Raw genomic sequence first — 16,453 nt, 5'->3', positions numbered from 1 at the left:
ATGTGCAGTGGAAATAAAACATATGCAATCAAATCGTGAAAAAATTTGGAGGTGTAGGGTTTTAGTTAAAAAACATGGGACGAACAATAATTTTTTTAATTATCCTCATCTAGTTTGGTTAGTAGGGACATAAATGTAATCAATGCACACACTTGAAAGTATAAGAGAACTATTTGGAGGTGCAGGAGAACCCCTAAATATGATGTTTCCATCTCACATCAACTCATTCATAGTCATTGGAGAGGCGGTGGTGATGGTTGCCTTAAACCCGTAAGGGCAACTTTGACATTTCATGTACTCAATGGAGGTGCAGGGAGAAAAAAATGGAACTGTAGAAAATAAAACTTTTGGATAAATAGGTTAATTTTGACACGTTCAACGTGTAAAGATTTTTATCAAATAGAATTATGCTAAAAGTGGATTTTAAATAACGCAGTTATCTAAAAAAAATTATAGTTTGTATAATTTTAATAAGTGTAAGCAATGTTTACACTTGACTGTAAATTATTTTGAAAGTTTAAATCCGCTTTTAGTTTCATTGTAAACATATAATTTTAATATCCTGTAAAATTTAAAACATTTGTTTTTTTTTTAAATTAAGCCATTTTAATCTATGATTAATATAAGGTCTAATTCACTACAAAAATATTTAATTTTACAAGAGATTAATTAGTTGAAGTTATAATAACCTCTAGTAAAATATAATATATAAGAGGTTTTAAAAATTAATATACTAGAGATTTTTTAAACAATTCATGAAAAATTTAAATTTTAATTAATTTTTTCATTTTCTTTTCTTTTGTAAGTTTTAATGTTTTAGAAACGTCTCGTCTAAAGAGGTGTCGTCGCGTGGTCGTGTTCTATTTAGCGGAGAAGATCTGTGGCATGGTCATGTTCTTCAATGGAGAAGATCGTTTAAAGGTCTTAGCAACCGTCCTCCACCACCGTTCTTCACTGTCTCATGAAACTTCTACAGGTAACGAAGATTGCTCTCCCTTGTTTCTAATTTCATTTTCATACTTCGTCTTCGATTTTTTGATTGCTTCCAATTTCGTCTTTCGATTTCCCGATTTCATCTTCCAGCATTTCAATCTCTGTTTCATTTTCATTTCATTTGCTACTGCATTCGATTTTTTCTTTCGATTTTGTCCTAATTTGGTTTCTCTTTTCGATTTTGTCACTGGCATGCGATTTTGCCACTGGCTTGCGATTTTGCCACCACCAAGTAACCGTGTCATAGCCATTGCAATTGGAGTGCGTTCGATTTTGTCACTGCGTCGCGCCATTGCTGTCAGGTTTTCTGCTCTTTCAGTATTTTCTGTTTCTGCTATTTGCATATTTCATTGCATATTTGACTGAGGGGTTCAATCTTAGTGACGATGATGCCCTGTTTGTTTCTTTAGTTTCTACTATTTGCATATTTCATTGCATATTTGACTGAGGGGTTTAACCTTGATGATGCCCTGTTTGTTTCTTCAGGGTGCTATTTGGTACATTTGTAAGTCAAAAATGACTTTTAGTTTTTTTTTTTAGATTTTTCTTTCTCAATTAGTGTGTAGAATTTGAATTTGACCAATTCATGTCTTCCGAGAAGTTTTCTTCTTTTTTGGTGGTCTTTATCTTTATCTCTTTTTTCTCGTGAAACTTACCAGTGAATACAAGACAATGTCATGGAAAATCAATCCTTTGGCCGCTGTCTAAACTTCATAGGTCTTGACTGGTAATTGTATATTAATTATTTTAAAAACCCAAAAAAGTAAAAAAAAAAAATCATTTCTTAAACTTAGCGAAACTTTATTAGATGTATTGTCTTGGATTAATAAAAGTATTCTATACTGAAAATAAATCATAACTTCATTTTTTACATATAGGCTTTTTGGTAATGGATTCTGCTGTCTTATAAAACCTGCATTTTCTAACGTATAGTTGCTACTGAACCTAGAATAAGAGTAGAGTCGCAGACATGTAGTGGTGTTTTTTGGTGGTGAAGAGATAAAACTTTATCAAAATGTTATTTAATGGTTTCCTTTCAGTTTTTTAAGGTAAATTTTGAGTTTTAGTTATTGGGGCTTCATTTAATAAATTTAGTTATAGACATGATTCCTCCAACTCGTGATTAGATGATAAAAAATTACATAAAAAACATAGGAATGGACTTTATTTAATTTCATGTTTAATAATTAGACAAAATTTGTAATAATAGCCTTTTCTTTATAGTTGATTATATATAAACATTCATATCTATTATATATTTCATAATTTTTTTGGTATTCTTGTATTAACATATTTTGAAAAAATAATATACTCCTTTTAATGATTAATATGATGTCAATAAAATATTTGTATCCCTATCAGGTAAAATTTGATTTTTGTCTTCTAAACATATATTGATTTGATTTGAAATAACTTTCTATTGATCTAGATTGTGTGTTTATAAGCTACCCCAACTAGTTTATGAAAATAGGACAGCTTAAAAATTATCATTTTTTTAAGTTTTCATTTTTTCATTACTGATTAATTTAAAACATATTTTATTTTTAGTTCAAAAATTTAAATAACACATTGTGTAATTTTATCCTTTTTCATTAACTAATATTTTCAATTCAATCAACTAGCCAACCATTTTTTAGTTTCCAAGCTACCTAACTTATGACATAATTACATCTAATATATGGTTTAAGGAAACCATTAGGCAAGTACTTCACTTAAATAATTGGTGTATTTGATGAATTTTCAGTGTGGTCATTCAGTTTAGAAAATTACCTCAGATTAAATTAAATGGTTTTGGTGTATTTAGTTGAAGCAGAAGGCATGCATGCGTTCATCTTAAAGGAAACCTCCTTGCCACTAAATTGTTGACGGGAACAATGTACAACTACATTTAACGGGAACGCATGCATGCGTTCAGTGAATTGAGACTGTATTTAATCGACTGCGTCGTGTTAATGATGAACCTCATATTGTTCCATCTAATGTAAGTACATTATTCCCACAAGTTGGAAAACTAGCTGGTTCTTTTGCTTATTTCACTCTATCGGCAAAGGAAAAGTTGCAAGCACATCGTCATGTGCTAACTAACTGCACGATAGTTGACCCGTTTCTGCAGTAAGTATTTATGCATTTTTGTATAATTAGTTTTTCCTTCAACATTACATTATATATTTTATATCTTTAACATAGGGAATTTAGAGACACTTTACGAAGACAACTAAGAAGCCGTACACGATCATCCTCTATGATAGACAAGAGGGTTCATAGGGAATTTGTAGAATGGTTTTCACGTCGTGTATGTATATTTTCTCCAATAATCTTTAACTTATATATATTATTAAAATATTAAGCATGTTTCTGAATATTAAGTATTTTGTTTTATTTTGTTTTAGATAAGGAATGAATCAATTGGTATCCATTCAATTGATTTAAAATTCTTAGCTATGGGTCCGATTGATTGTGCAAAGCGATACAGTGCCTACAATGTGAATGGGTTCAAATTTCGTATATTGGAGCGTGACCTTTGGCTTAAAACACAAAATAGTGGAGTGTTTGGTACATTTGGGACAAGGAGTTATGCAAGTAGCATTGATGATCAAATGCGGTTTGGAGCTGAGCCATATTACGGTCGATTGGTGGACATAATTGAGATTAATTGCCATGGACATTTCTCAGTTGTTTTATTCAAATGTATGTGGGCTAATACAACTTCTTCTAGAGGGATTATGACTGATGACTTTGGATTTACATTAGTAAGTTTTTCACGTTTGATCCACACTGGTGATAATGATGATGATGAGCCATACATTCACGCATCAGAAGCTCAAATGGTGTATTATGTAGAGGATGAGTTGGATAAAAATTGGTGCATACATGTACATTTAAAGCCTAGAGACATGTACAACATGGGTGAAGAAGATGTTGACAATTTTCATGAATCTGAACCATTTGAGCAACAAAACTTAGAATTACTATATCCAGATGAGGATGGAAATATACAACTAGCAAGGTAATTGTCACATAACACTCTTTGAATTTCAGTTTTTGTGTAATTGAATTTCAGTTTCTGTCTAGCAACAGTCTAGTAAGGTAATTGTCACATATACTACTAGCAACTAGCAAGGATGTTTTGGTTTGTGTAATTCAATTTCAATTTCTGCATTCCAGAATCAATTCTGATTCTGATTTCGTGTTTTGGATTAGGTAGCTTTAGGATTCGTGTTTTGGAAGTCGGGTTTTGCATTCCAGAATCAATTTTGATTCAATTCTCTATTCCATAATCCAATGCTATTTCTTTCAAAGCTATTTCTTCCTGCATTGAAGTAATTTTGTATTCCAATTCTTGAACTAGCTTCAATATATTAGAAAATGCAATATGTGATTCCCCCAGTTTAGAATCTAATATTGTACATTGGCCATGCAAGTCCATATTTCACATTCTTAACTTATCATTTGTTGTTTGAAGAGTTTTAGATTCTTCAATCAATTTTTCATTTGTAGCTTGTAATTCTAAGTTGGCTACTTTGTTGATCAAAGTGTGGGAGTCCTTTGTCCAATAATGAAACTTCATATCGTTTGGAAAATCAGCTGAGCAACTTGAAGAAATTTTGGATTGCAAATAAGCAACTTCAGTTTCCAGTTCTAGCTTGGAATGCCTTAGACAGGATTTCTCCTTCCCTGGCATATTGTCAGATTTCAGCTAGTTCGTCTCTGCAGATTCAACCTGTTTATTTTTAGTCTGTGGTGGAGGATGAGACATCAATTTTGCCTGTATATTTCCCAATTCCTGACAAGAAATGCTGAATATATTTTCCTTTACATTATCATCTCTGATTTTTCTCCCAACCAACTCATCTTGAGAATTAATCTTGTACTCAAAGCAAGTTGTTTTTGTTTCTAGCTATAGAGTATACAACACACTCCTGTTTCCACCCACCAACAACACCAAAGTGTCAAAAAAATTATTCTGCATAAACTGTTTCTGTGGTTGAATTTAACACCACACGATCCTCTTATCATAGTTGAATTATTGATGAAATTTTTTTCTAAGATTAACTAAGCAACATCTAATATTGGTCAAGTCACTTAAAAGCTGTTGTCCTTTATGTTCTTTCAAATATGCTCTAATAACAACTGTCCTTAATAATTTTATTTTTGATTTCTTATCTGGATTCCTGTAATTATATGGGTTGTTGATTGTTAAACTTTTAGTGGCTGTTTGTGTTTCTTATCTGTTCTGTACTTTTCATCAACGAATGAAAATAGTGTAATTAAATAATATCTCCTTTAGAATAACTATGCCTCCTTGTGTAAGTTTGTGTAGGAATTTTAAACTAAATGTTTAAGCAGGCCAAATACTAGTATGTTCTGAAATTTCGAAAATAATCTAAACAAGCGTGCGGACAAGTTTCTTGTATGTATCTTGTTGTTCATATGCATATCCTTAATATGCTGCGAGCCATGAATGTGTCTTAAGGAAACTTTAATTGAATAACTCGTTAAAAAAAATGTTTTACAAATAATTGTTTAAATTATATTTTTCTAACTTTAACATTAGGATCAATTAGTCCCTTGTATATAATATTTGAACATAGTTGAATAAGTATTTATTTTAAGAGTTAAATATATTTTTATTATTTAAATTATAACTAGATTTTAGAAATTGTTATTGTCTTTATACTTCATTCAAGATTAAGTAGTGGGAACAACAACAAAATATTCTACTTTTGGTGCTTCTTTCCCCCTTTGTTCCTTTTATCTTCTGTGTTCGTAAATGTTTGTAAATATTTGTGTAAGTTGGATGTTATATAACCTTTTTATAAGAAAAAGTTGTTTGATTATTACTGCCATGAGAATGAAAAGTCCATAAAATTAATTAGTACCACATGTCATAGCTAAATAATGACTAAAATAGAGAAGCTTCAACCATTTGGTTGACATCCTCCAGAACAACCTTCACCTCACTCTGTAGTTTAGCCATCATCACAGAAATGTCAGAATTAAAGACAAACCATTTTACTATGTTAGAGATACTCAAAAACCTTAATGTGGTGACTCAAAAAACAAAATCATTTGTTGAAACATTGGTATTGACCTTTGAGAGTACCATCCCCAAAGAGATGCACCTTGTCCCTTGGAGGGACAAAAGACCCCACTGAGAGAGGCACCCAGCAAAGTATCCAGCAAAAAGGTTTGCAGAGATGTAAGTGAAAGGGATGTTGGCTTCTTCTATTGCTTTCCTCACAGCCATTTTATCTACAAATGTTACTCTTCCTGGTTTTAATGCATCTCCCATTCTTGCTGGGTCTAGTCCAAATTCTGAAGGCAAGAAACGCTGCAAGGAACACACCAACAATGTATTATGATATTGTTTAGTATCAGCCAGAGAGTGGAAACAAAAATTACCAATGGAGCTACTAAGAGTGTGATTCCAGTAAAATGTAACTGGTGTAATAAATAAAGAAACAGTACATGTTTAAAAGTGTAAAGCTATGTACTTAATCCAGCATAGTTGAACTAATTCTTCCGATTTTCATCATATGAAGGTAAAATAAATAACCCTTTTATATGAATGCTGATCATGCTAAAAAACAGTGCTTTAACAAAAGTATCTAATGTTACTATATGAAGTGTATTTGTCTTGTGCAGTCGGTAAGGGAATCACTCCACATGCAAATGCTCGATTAAATTGAGTTATGAGCTTCAATCAATGTGTTATGAGTTTTGACTTTACATATTACTTGATACTAACATATGTGTTTGTCTTATTTTTTGAAGACCACCTGAAGATGAAGAAAACATCAACCAAGAGTAATAGTTCGGATGTACACACCACCCATAAGTCCTCTTCTACATGGGGGCAAGTAGTTGATCACAAGTCTTCTTCATGTCATCATCCATCTAATCCAGGTAGTATGTTGAATTTAAAATTGAGCTTTATTAAATCTTCAAGAGTTTTATTGGTTGTCAGGAGTCTTCAAGAATAAATTTGCAACCTCAATTAAGTCTAAGTCAGATACACAAGTGCATATATCATTTCCTGCACCTAAGTTTACTAATTCTAGACATCTTCAACGTCCATCTACAGCAGGTTAGATATCTCAACTCTCTTACTAATTTGTTTTCCATCTATATTCAACAAATTGATTCATTTTCCAAAACTAAACAGGTTCTTCATTTCCATTTCCCCATCCACCTCCAACTACACCTCAAAGAAGTGGTGAACATGCTCCCCCTCCACCTCCACCTTCACCTGCACCCCAACCAAGTACTGAACAAGATCCCCTTCCATCTGCACCTACACCTCAACCAAGTAATGAAAATGATCCCCCTCCACCTGCACCTGCACCTCAACCAATTAATGAACATGATCCCCTTCTATCTACACCTGCACCTCAGCCAAGTAATTTACGTTTTACATATTTATGCACACTTGTTTTTTTTTTTTTTTCATTCAACTAATTTACTTTCAGGAACCTTGAAAGTGAGGATATCTTCAACTAGTACATCATATGTATATTCTGAAAGTGAAGAGGAAGAAAGTGAGGAGTCTGAGTTGCAAGAAGATCAACAGAGGCTTGTAGCACGAAAAAGAGCATGGTTTGTTGATGTTATTGGTTTGCAACTACTTAAATTATGTGCTGGAACACAATTTTAATAACCCCATGTCAGATTGAAACTTTTGTATATATGTATGTTTTCAAGCATTAAGATTTTAGTTTTTCTAAATTTTCAAGCAGTAAGTTTTCAACCATCATAGTTTTTAATCTTTTCTGAATTTTTCTAATGTCTAGTATTTTTATGTATCAAATACTAGAAACTTTGTAACTTTGTACTACAACTGTAAGTTTTGATGTCTAGTATCTAAAGCAGTAAGTTTTAATTATTGTATTTTGATGTCTACACTGAAATCTTATTTTTAATCATGCAGATTTTTAGTTAAATCTACACTATTTAATTTGTTTTTCAAACTTTATAGATGATCATGGAAAGATAAATACAAAACAGCTACGAGCCAATGATGCATGGAATTTACCTACAAATGAAAGGATTGTTGTGCAATGGAATAATGAGGGTCAACCAATTGGAGATAGTGGAGCATTATTGAATAGGTTTTTAGGTAGTGTTTCAAGAAACTCCAATGCTTTTCCTATTAGCTATTCTAGTTGGAGGAAGATTCCTAAAGATTATAAAGAAGATATACTTAAAAACGCTATTCAGGTAAGGAATGTAAAAGTTGAATTTATAATTTAATTATACCATGATTGTTGTTAATTTTAATTGTTTCATGTTTTGAAGGTTAAGTTTGATGTCCATTCTGATGTTCATGTAAACTATGTTCTTAAATCACTTAACACAAAGTGGAGAGACCATCGACAAGAATTATGGCAACAAAGGAATGATGGTACACATACTAGAGATGAATTGATCACAATGGCTCCAAAAGGAACACATAGAGACCAATGGGCTTCTTTTATTGACTATCGTCTAAATTCAAAAACAAAGGTATAATTGAAACTTTTTTTCATCAACCTTATTCATTATTATTAATTTTTATACTTTGGTGATTAGGACCATGCCCTCAAAAATAAAAAACAATAGGGCAAAGCAAACCATTGCTCACACAGATGAATGTAAGAGCCTTGCAAGGAAAATAGATGAAATGGTGATAATATTACATATCTTCAAATTAAATTTATGTTTTAATTTTTTGAATTGTGTCATAAAATTTTTCTTCAACTCTATAGGAAAAAGAGTGTGGCCAAAAGGTTAGTAGAGGAGAGGTATGGATAGCCACCCACAAGCATGCTAATGGAACATTTGTTAGTGATGAAGCAAGGGAAATTGGTGTAAGTTTGATTCTAATAAACTCTATAATTATCATCCAAAATTCACGTTATTTTAATTAGTTTCTTCTTGTGTTCTGTATAGGAAAAAATTCAATCATATGAATCAAAATTATCAACATCCCAATCAAAAGATGTATCTAACACCAATTCCTTAGCTTTTGCTTTCGGAAGTCAAGAACATTGCGGACGTGTTAGGGGTTTAGGTTTGGGACCTTGTCCATCTAAAGTATTTGGCTTCAATGCACATTCATATAGTGGGGCGTCTTCGAGTTGTCCTTCTTATACACAGTTACAAAATCAGGTTAATAATTTCTTATTTTCAATTATTGCTTTTTTTAGTTTATCTCTTCTGTATAATGATATTTTATTGCCATGAATATAGTCTTTTTTGTTGTTATATTGGGAATACAGAACCCCACTTTTAAGTTGCACAGTAGCATCCCACATGGTTACCAAAAATGTGGTGAAAGGCATGCTTTCTATTGCTGTTAAATCACCTTAAATTGCTATTGTTGTCATTGTTGTTATTGCTATCATTATTAAGACATCATTATCCTTATTTGGGTGTATGTATCACATTGTGAATGTGAAGAGTGGTTAGTGAGTGCACCTATCATTGTTAGTTCTCTCTCCCTTGTGCCTTTTATTGATATACATAAGCCTCTTCTTAATTTAACCAAAAAGTCGAGCAGTTATATGCTATCATTTTGCTTTCGCTTTATGCCTGGACAAGGCGAATTCTTAATCAAAGATCTCTGAATTCCAGATAACTTAGCTGGATTAAGACAGTTCAGAGATGGCATTAGTCAAATTCCAGATATCCTTAACAAAAGGAACTCTTAGCAAAACTCCATTAGTCAAATTAAAGGGGCTTTCAGACTCTGTTTGGAAGAATCTGCAAGTGATGGCATCTCGTATCTTGGTTGAAGCTATTACGTTTCATGAGGGCTATTACGGTCGATTCTTAATACTGATTCATATGGGTATAGGTTGTACAGTATGGTATGGTTTCGCACCAGGCGATGGTATTAATATACCTACGGAAGGATTAGCACCCCTATTTAGTCCAATAGAAAATTATGAATCCTTCTTGACTAACCCAGATGTTCATGTTCAACCAGGCTTGTTGGTGTTAGCTTAGGACTAGCAGTTGCCATCTTATTTACCCTTGGTATTAATCCAAGCTGCGGAGAAGGAATAACATAATATGAAAAACAATCATATGAACAACAAATTATTCTATATTTCATCCTTTTATCGTAACAACTCGAGCAATTTGTGCTTTATCATGTGCCTAATTATTATAATCCTAGAATATATTTATTTACAAGACAGTATTCTAAAGACCATAATTTACAATTAGAACTATCTAAGGATATACGTTATGTACATGATTCTATGAAATCTGAGAATTTTATACCTAGTCTGACTCCTTACCAATTGTCTAGCATTCAACATCAAATTGAAAAAAGTTCTTACAAGGTAGGACCGCTAGAGTATATTGATTGTTTAGAAGAAGATATGAATCAACTTTTAGATTCTACACTACCTGATTATCCGGATATCCATATTCATGTATCAGAAAAACCTGATGAACGTCTAGTGATAATAAAAGCCTCCTACTAAATGTTAGTTCTCTTTCCCTTGTGCATATTTAATGTGAATGTTAAATAAATTTGAAATTTCAACCCTTTGAACAATGATTGAAAATAATATATGGTTTATTATCTCTCACAAAAAGCATACAGGCGCACTAGAATTTATTTAATTTCGATATGTACATGATGTATTGGATCACGCACAAACAAAAGAAGATATGAACACGATGTAATATGTTTCATTATTGATGATTTTGAGTTTGATTTAAGTTTGTATTATTGTTAGGCATGTTGTAAAATGCAGACAATTTGATTAATTTGATTAGTTATGTTCTCAAACAAGTTTCTTCATTAACATCGCAAGTCAATGAAATGAAGGCAATGATGACTTTCTTTATACAAAACTATCAAGGAGAATTGCTTCATGACTTTCCTGTGTTTCATTCATCATTGATAATATTTAAATTTTAAGTATATTAATATATATTTTATACTGTGAAGAATGTTACCAATTATTATTATTTTTAATGTTAGGTATCTGATCAGGGGAGTGTTCTCAATGGAGAAACAAATGACTCAAATCAAGATTGATACAGAAGAATCTTATTAGACTTTCATTTTATTTGACTTTATAACAAGTATAACAAAGATATTGCAATATTTCACTAGTTTGAACGTTTAAACTTTATTATTTACTTTGAACTTATAGACTATGTTTCTTTTTTTTATGAATGCTATATCTAGTTATAAACAAATATCTAAATGTTAGAATTTTTTCATATCATATGTTTTATGAATTATATGCACTGAAAAAGTATAATAAATAAAATTAAGGGAATTTGAAAAGTAAAAACATTAATAAATAATAAATTGTATTGTAGAGGTAAAAAATGAACTTTCAGTACTATTATACGGTATAAAGGATTTAAAACTACATACAAGAAATGGGTACTAGGGTTACAAAATCGCAGTGAATACCAAGGGTTCTAAAACCACTGGTAATTACTAGGGATTTTAAAACCTCAGATAAATACCAGGGATTACTAGGGGTTTCATACCGTCGATAATTACTAGGGGTTTTAAAATCGCCGGTAATTACTAGGGGTTTTGAAACCGCTGGTAATTATCAGGGTTTTGAAACTGTCGGTAATTACCAGGGGTTTAAAACTGCTGGTAATTACCAGGGGTTTAAAACCGCCGGTAATTACTAGGGGTTTGAAACTGTCGGTAAATACCGGGGGTTTCAAAACCGCCTGTAAGTACTGTTTTACCAGGGGTTAGTGAAAACTGTCGGTAATTCGTTAATGATGCTGATTTTTTTTAGGGGAAAAATAAACCGTCGGAAACTCCTTTAACGGGAGTTAAAATCCCCGGAAATGCCATAAATAACCTCTAGTAAAAATTATTTTTGTTATAATGATTATTAACAGAACAAATATTGACGTGTTCGTTAGTGATAATAGTATTTACTTATTTAAAGTATATTTGTACACTTTTTTATAAAAAATTTAGAAGATTTTTTTATCACTTAAAATTGTTTATCAATAATTAAACTAATTTTAGTTTATCACTAATTGTTTTTTTTTCTTTCCTGCGATTTAGAACAGGATAATAATAAAAGTATTTAATAATTAGATTAATATTGCTTAATTTAAGAATTTTGAAGGGTCATATGTTTTATTAAATTTTTACAAAGGTCAAAATTAAACATTTATAAAAGAATCAGAAGGAAATTTAAGTCTATATTACATTGCGTAGCTATAAACTTTAATGTGAGTAAACCATTCATACACTCACATTACACTTAATAAAAATATAATGTAGAAAATAAATTTAACAATATGATATCTACAATTACTTTTCTAGAAAACTGTTATGGTTTTTTTGGATTGCCGAATGGATGAACATGCTAGTTCTTATTATAATTTCTTTTTTTAATTTATCAAATAATTAATGTTTAAAAACTTTAACAGGATAAGTGAGCTTATCCATAAACCACAATTACAAATCCATTTAATTTTTACCTGTAGGCATTGTGGACCAATAAAAATAAAAAATTAAATTGTTCAATTTCAAATAACCAAATTGTTCAATTTCACATAACCAAATCTCAAGTGCTGCATCTTCCTCTTTTTTTTAGTTACTTACTGTTATTAATTTTAAATTAGTTTCTAATTTTAAATTAGAGATTAATTTATACACTATTTTTTTTTTACTTAAAATCTTAATAGTTAATGTTAAACTAATTTAGATTCTAATTCAAAAGTTAATTATAATTTTTTTATTTATAACATAGATTATTTTAGATACTTTTTATTTTATAAGATAGTATGATTTTCTATACTTGATAATATGAAATTACAATTGGTCGTATAAGGCTAAAACATGTATAAACCAAAAATTTAAAATAGTACAAGAGCAAGTATTACCTAAATTCTTCTTCAAAAATAATTTTTTGATAAAATTGATAAAGTTATGAAATAGAGTAATTTTAGTTTTTATGGAAGTTAAAAAAGTAAAATAATAAAATTTTAGAGTTTTGTTTTGATTATTTGTGAAAATCTATCGTCCAAAACTTTGTTAAACTATTATTTCGCATTTCTCTTCTATCATTGTTTACTTTTCTTATGTTACTTCTCAGTTTAGACCATGACAAAGCACAAACACAAGTCCAGATTCAATGTATGTGTACGGAGACAACAATGAACACACTTTCTCCACAACCACAACCACAACATATATTTTCTCACATCACGTAAACTTCAATGATTTTTGGAGCATCCATTTTCGCAGAAAGAGATTGTGACGTAGGTGTTCAAAATTTTGCAGGATATCACGTAAAATCTTCTCTCTCTATCATTGATGATTGATCACAGTTGTAACAACCTTATTGGTTCAATGCTTTCCGTGAATATTATTATTAAGTTTTTGTGTGCACAAATACATAGTACAAAACAATCTTATTAATTGTAAAAAGGATAATGGTATTAGGTAGTGAAATTGAAACTAGTGAACAACTCCACGTATAACAGTAAAGTGTGCATTTTGGAAGTACTCAATCATTGTTCATCTCAGCACCAGAAACAGCCATGGGAGAGGTTGACCCTGCTTTCATCCAAGACCCAGAACACAGGCCAAAGCTCTCCCCTATCCAAGTACAAGGAATTCCCATAATCGATCTCTCTCCAATGACCCACCAAACAGTTTCAGATCCATCTTCCATTGAAAGGTTAGTGAAGGAGATAGGGAGTGCATGCAAAGAGTGGGGCTTCTTCCAAGTAATCAACCATGGTGTCTCCCTCACTCTAAGGGAAACCATTGACAAAGCTTCAAGGATGTTCTTTGCTCAGAGTTTGGAAGAGAAGAAGAAGGTTAGCAGAGATGAAGTTTCACTAATCGGTTACTATGACACAGAACTCACCAAAAACGTGAGGGACTGGAAAGAAGTGTATGATTTTCTAGCCAGAGATCCCACTTTCATTCCTGCGTCTTCTGATGAACACGATCATCGACTCATTCAATGGACTAATGCATCCCCTCAATACCCTTCAAACTTCAGGTAATTCATCTTCACTTTGTAATCAATAATCACACACTGTTAGATGAACAATTATTTAACAATGAGCATGCAGGGATATAATAGAAGAGTATATTGAAGAGATGGAAAAGTTGTCCTTTAAGTTGATGGAGCTGATAGCTCTGAGCTTAGGCCTTGAGGCAAAGAGGTTTGAGGAGTTTTTCGTGAAAGATCAAACCAGCTTTGTTCGATTCAACCACTATCCTCCATGCCCTTATCCTCACCTAGCCCTCGGTGTTGGTCGACACAAGGATGGTGGAGCCTTAACCATTCTTGCACAAGATGAGGTTGGAGGACTTGAAGTTAAACGCAAAGCAGATCAAGAATGGGTTCCAGTGAAACCTACACCAGATGCTTACATAATCAATGTTGGTGATATTGTTCAGGTGGGTTGCTCAAACTATATAAAGATACAAGATGTTGAAATTATACTGATTTATAATTCAGATGACAAAGTTCATAATCATGTCTAACACGATTTTATCAGAAAATTATACTAGTGAATAGTTATTGTTGAGTATTAATGAATGCAGGTTTGGAGCAATGATTTGTATGAGAGTGTGGAACACAGAGTGATGGTTAACTCTGAGAAAGAAAGGTTTTCTATTCCATTTTTCTTCAACCCTGCACATGACACAGAAGTGAAGCCTTTGGAGGAGATGACGAATGAAGAGAAGCCTTCCAAGTATAGGCCATACAAATGGGGGAAGTTTCTTGTTCACAGAAAGGGAAGCAATTTCAAGAAACAAAATGAGGAAAACATTCAGATTTATCATTATAAGATAGCATAAAGGATAACAGATTTAGCTTATGCATATAAAGAACATAGTATCTGATATGTTTGTGGGGCTAAATGTATTTGTTGCTAAATTTGGCAGTGTCCATTCTGTACCAAAATACTTTTAATATGTTTTATTTTCTGCTTTTGAATCATTCTTCCATAGTAATAACTAGTTTGAATTCAGCATATTAGACTTTTACTTGCTATTCTCATGATAATTGTGTAGATATTATTTTTTTTATCTGATTTCAGTTATATTGATCTTTAAATTTTTAAGACTTCAAAATGAATTAATGTAAGGTAGGTCCAATTTAAAGTCTTATGCTATCTTTTTTTATAATTTTTGAAAGTTACACACGCTCCACATTGCAAAACTCTATAACAAACTTATAAATAACATTATAAATCTGATTTCAAAAATTGAAACTATGTTGACGAAATATAATATATATGCTTATTGTTCAATATTATTCAAGATTTTCTTAATCAAATTTTAAAGACTTTTTATGTTAGTTAAAAATTGACATAATAGGTTGGTTAAAGAAGTATAACATAATAAATAATAGTTTCGATATCGATTCTTTTTCAAATTGACATAAAATATGTCGGCTAAAAATTGGCATAATAATATGTTGGATTGAGAAGAAACATAACAAAGCATAGTTGATTATATATTTGTAGCTTTTCAATTCTACATTGGTTGCTTTTCAAATTGACATAAAGTAAATAAAATTATTAGAACACGTTATTTGGAGATGATTTAATATATATATATATATATATATATATATATATATATATATATATATATATATATATATATATATATATATATATATATATATATATATATATATTCTTTAATTCTGTATTTCTTGAACTTTAATTTTTTATTTCTTGAACTCGTAAATCATAACTTATTTATTTCCTATAAAAATAGGTGCAAATAATTATTTTAGTCTAATAATAAGTTATGTATATTTAGGCCTACTTGGACTAAAAGGAAAAAAGTCAGTCAAGAGAAGACAAAGAATCACAAAAAGTATGAGACCACTAACGAAAGCCCAACAAAGGCCCATTCAATGTTCCACTAAGAAGAAGGCAACACCAGGTCAATGTGAGCCAAATATGGAAAGCATGAAGATGATATACTCTTAAGTAAATTTGATTATGAACAAAAAATTCAAATTGAATTCCATTAACTTCATTTAAAATGCACATCTAACTCATTTACAGCATCAGTAAAAATGAATTCCCTTTTGGATTAATAAGGAATTTGATGGATAATTTATCAAATTTCATTTGACTTCAAGAAACCATACAAATATGAATAAGGAATTCATCTTACAACTAAACTAAAAAAGAGAACTTAAGTATACCCTTCTCAAATTTGTATTATAACAGTAAAATGTCAAATTTTTAGGATTTTCAAAATTAATATTCAACCCAAATTTATAATGTGAATAAAAAATAAAATTGTAATTTGTCAATTTCATTTCGAAATAAAAACTGTTGTTTTTATTTATAATGTACAAAAATTATCTTAAACTTAATTAAAAGCATCAACTCAGATAGCGGTGGTAATGCAGGCTGGTCCGGCCTGGTCCGCACTTGGCTTGCAAAATGCTGGCCGGGTTGGTCCGTCTCTTATTTTCAA

At 31.1% G+C, this 16,453-nt stretch overlaps 3 protein-coding genes across 4 annotated transcripts; all 3 read left to right on the top strand.

Annotated features, from left to right (window-relative positions):
* Nucleotides 1–825: 825 nt before the first annotated feature.
* On the top strand, nt 826–5,556 carry LOC114185479. 2 transcript variants are annotated; one of them, XM_028073215.1, is made up of 6 exons: nt 826–976; nt 1,227–1,295; nt 2,997–3,105; nt 3,181–3,286; nt 3,384–4,000; nt 4,528–5,556. In XM_028073215.1, the coding sequence occupies exons 4-6, from the start codon at nt 3,236–3,238 to the stop codon at nt 4,580–4,582; spliced, it is 723 nt and encodes a 240-aa protein (XP_027929016.1). In that variant the 5' UTR covers nt 826–976; nt 1,227–1,295; nt 2,997–3,105; nt 3,181–3,235; the 3' UTR covers nt 4,583–5,556. The 2 variants fall into 2 exon arrangements, with proteins under 2 accessions (XP_027929016.1, XP_027929015.1); XM_028073214.1 differs by having other exon boundaries at nt 2,798–3,105.
* A 1,223-nt stretch (nt 5,557–6,779) lies between these two features.
* LOC114184411 lies at nt 6,780–11,140 on the top strand. The gene is made up of 9 exons (XM_028071721.1): nt 6,780–6,900; nt 6,962–7,081; nt 7,160–7,393; nt 7,464–7,607; nt 7,970–8,211; nt 8,290–8,496; nt 8,739–8,840; nt 8,923–9,141; nt 10,973–11,140. The coding sequence occupies exons 1-9, from the start codon at nt 6,780–6,782 to the stop codon at nt 11,027–11,029; spliced, it is 1,446 nt and encodes a 481-aa protein (XP_027927522.1). The 3' UTR covers nt 11,030–11,140.
* Nucleotides 11,141–13,405: 2,265 nt separating this feature from the next.
* Nucleotides 13,406–14,979, top strand: LOC114183108 (probable 2-oxoglutarate-dependent dioxygenase At5g05600). The gene is made up of 3 exons (XM_028069980.1): nt 13,406–13,997; nt 14,071–14,401; nt 14,549–14,979. Exons 1-3 carry the CDS (start codon nt 13,528–13,530, stop codon nt 14,804–14,806), a joined length of 1,059 nt encoding a protein of 352 aa, XP_027925781.1. The 5' UTR covers nt 13,406–13,527; the 3' UTR covers nt 14,807–14,979.
* Nucleotides 14,980–16,453: the final 1,474 nt, after the last annotated feature.

This window comes from Vigna unguiculata, chromosome 5 (genome assembly GCF_004118075.2).
Source record: "Vigna unguiculata cultivar IT97K-499-35 chromosome 5, ASM411807v1, whole genome shotgun sequence".
Taxonomy (NCBI): Eukaryota; Viridiplantae; Streptophyta; class Magnoliopsida; order Fabales; family Fabaceae; genus Vigna; species Vigna unguiculata.
This window is presented reverse-complemented; position numbering and strand designations above follow the sequence as displayed.

Bases quoted from the DNA above. Each gene is read 5' to 3' on its own strand.
- LOC114185479 (XM_028073215.1), top strand. From the start codon at position 3,236: ATGATAGACAAGAGGGTTCATAGGGAATTTGTAGAATGGTTTTCACGT. The intron at 3,287-3,383 runs GTATGTATATTT...ATTTTGTTTTAG, and splicing joins TAGAATGGTTTTCACGTCGT to ATAAGGAATGAATCAATTGG. The intron at 4,001-4,527 runs GTAATTGTCACA...TGTTGATCAAAG, and splicing joins GGAAATATACAACTAGCAAG to TGTGGGAGTCCTTTGTCCAA.
- LOC114184411 (XM_028071721.1), top strand. From the start codon at position 6,780: ATGAAGAAAACATCAACCAAGAGTAATAGTTCGGATGTACACACCACC. The intron at 8,841-8,922 runs GTAAGTTTGATT...TGTTCTGTATAG, and splicing joins ATGAAGCAAGGGAAATTGGT to GAAAAAATTCAATCATATGA. The intron at 9,142-10,972 runs GTTAATAATTTC...TTTTAATGTTAG, and splicing joins ATACACAGTTACAAAATCAG to GTATCTGATCAGGGGAGTGT.
- LOC114183108 (XM_028069980.1), top strand. From the start codon at position 13,528: ATGGGAGAGGTTGACCCTGCTTTCATCCAAGACCCAGAACACAGGCCA. The intron at 13,998-14,070 runs GTAATTCATCTT...ATGAGCATGCAG, and splicing joins CAATACCCTTCAAACTTCAG to GGATATAATAGAAGAGTATA. The intron at 14,402-14,548 runs GTGGGTTGCTCA...TAATGAATGCAG, and splicing joins ATGTTGGTGATATTGTTCAG to GTTTGGAGCAATGATTTGTA.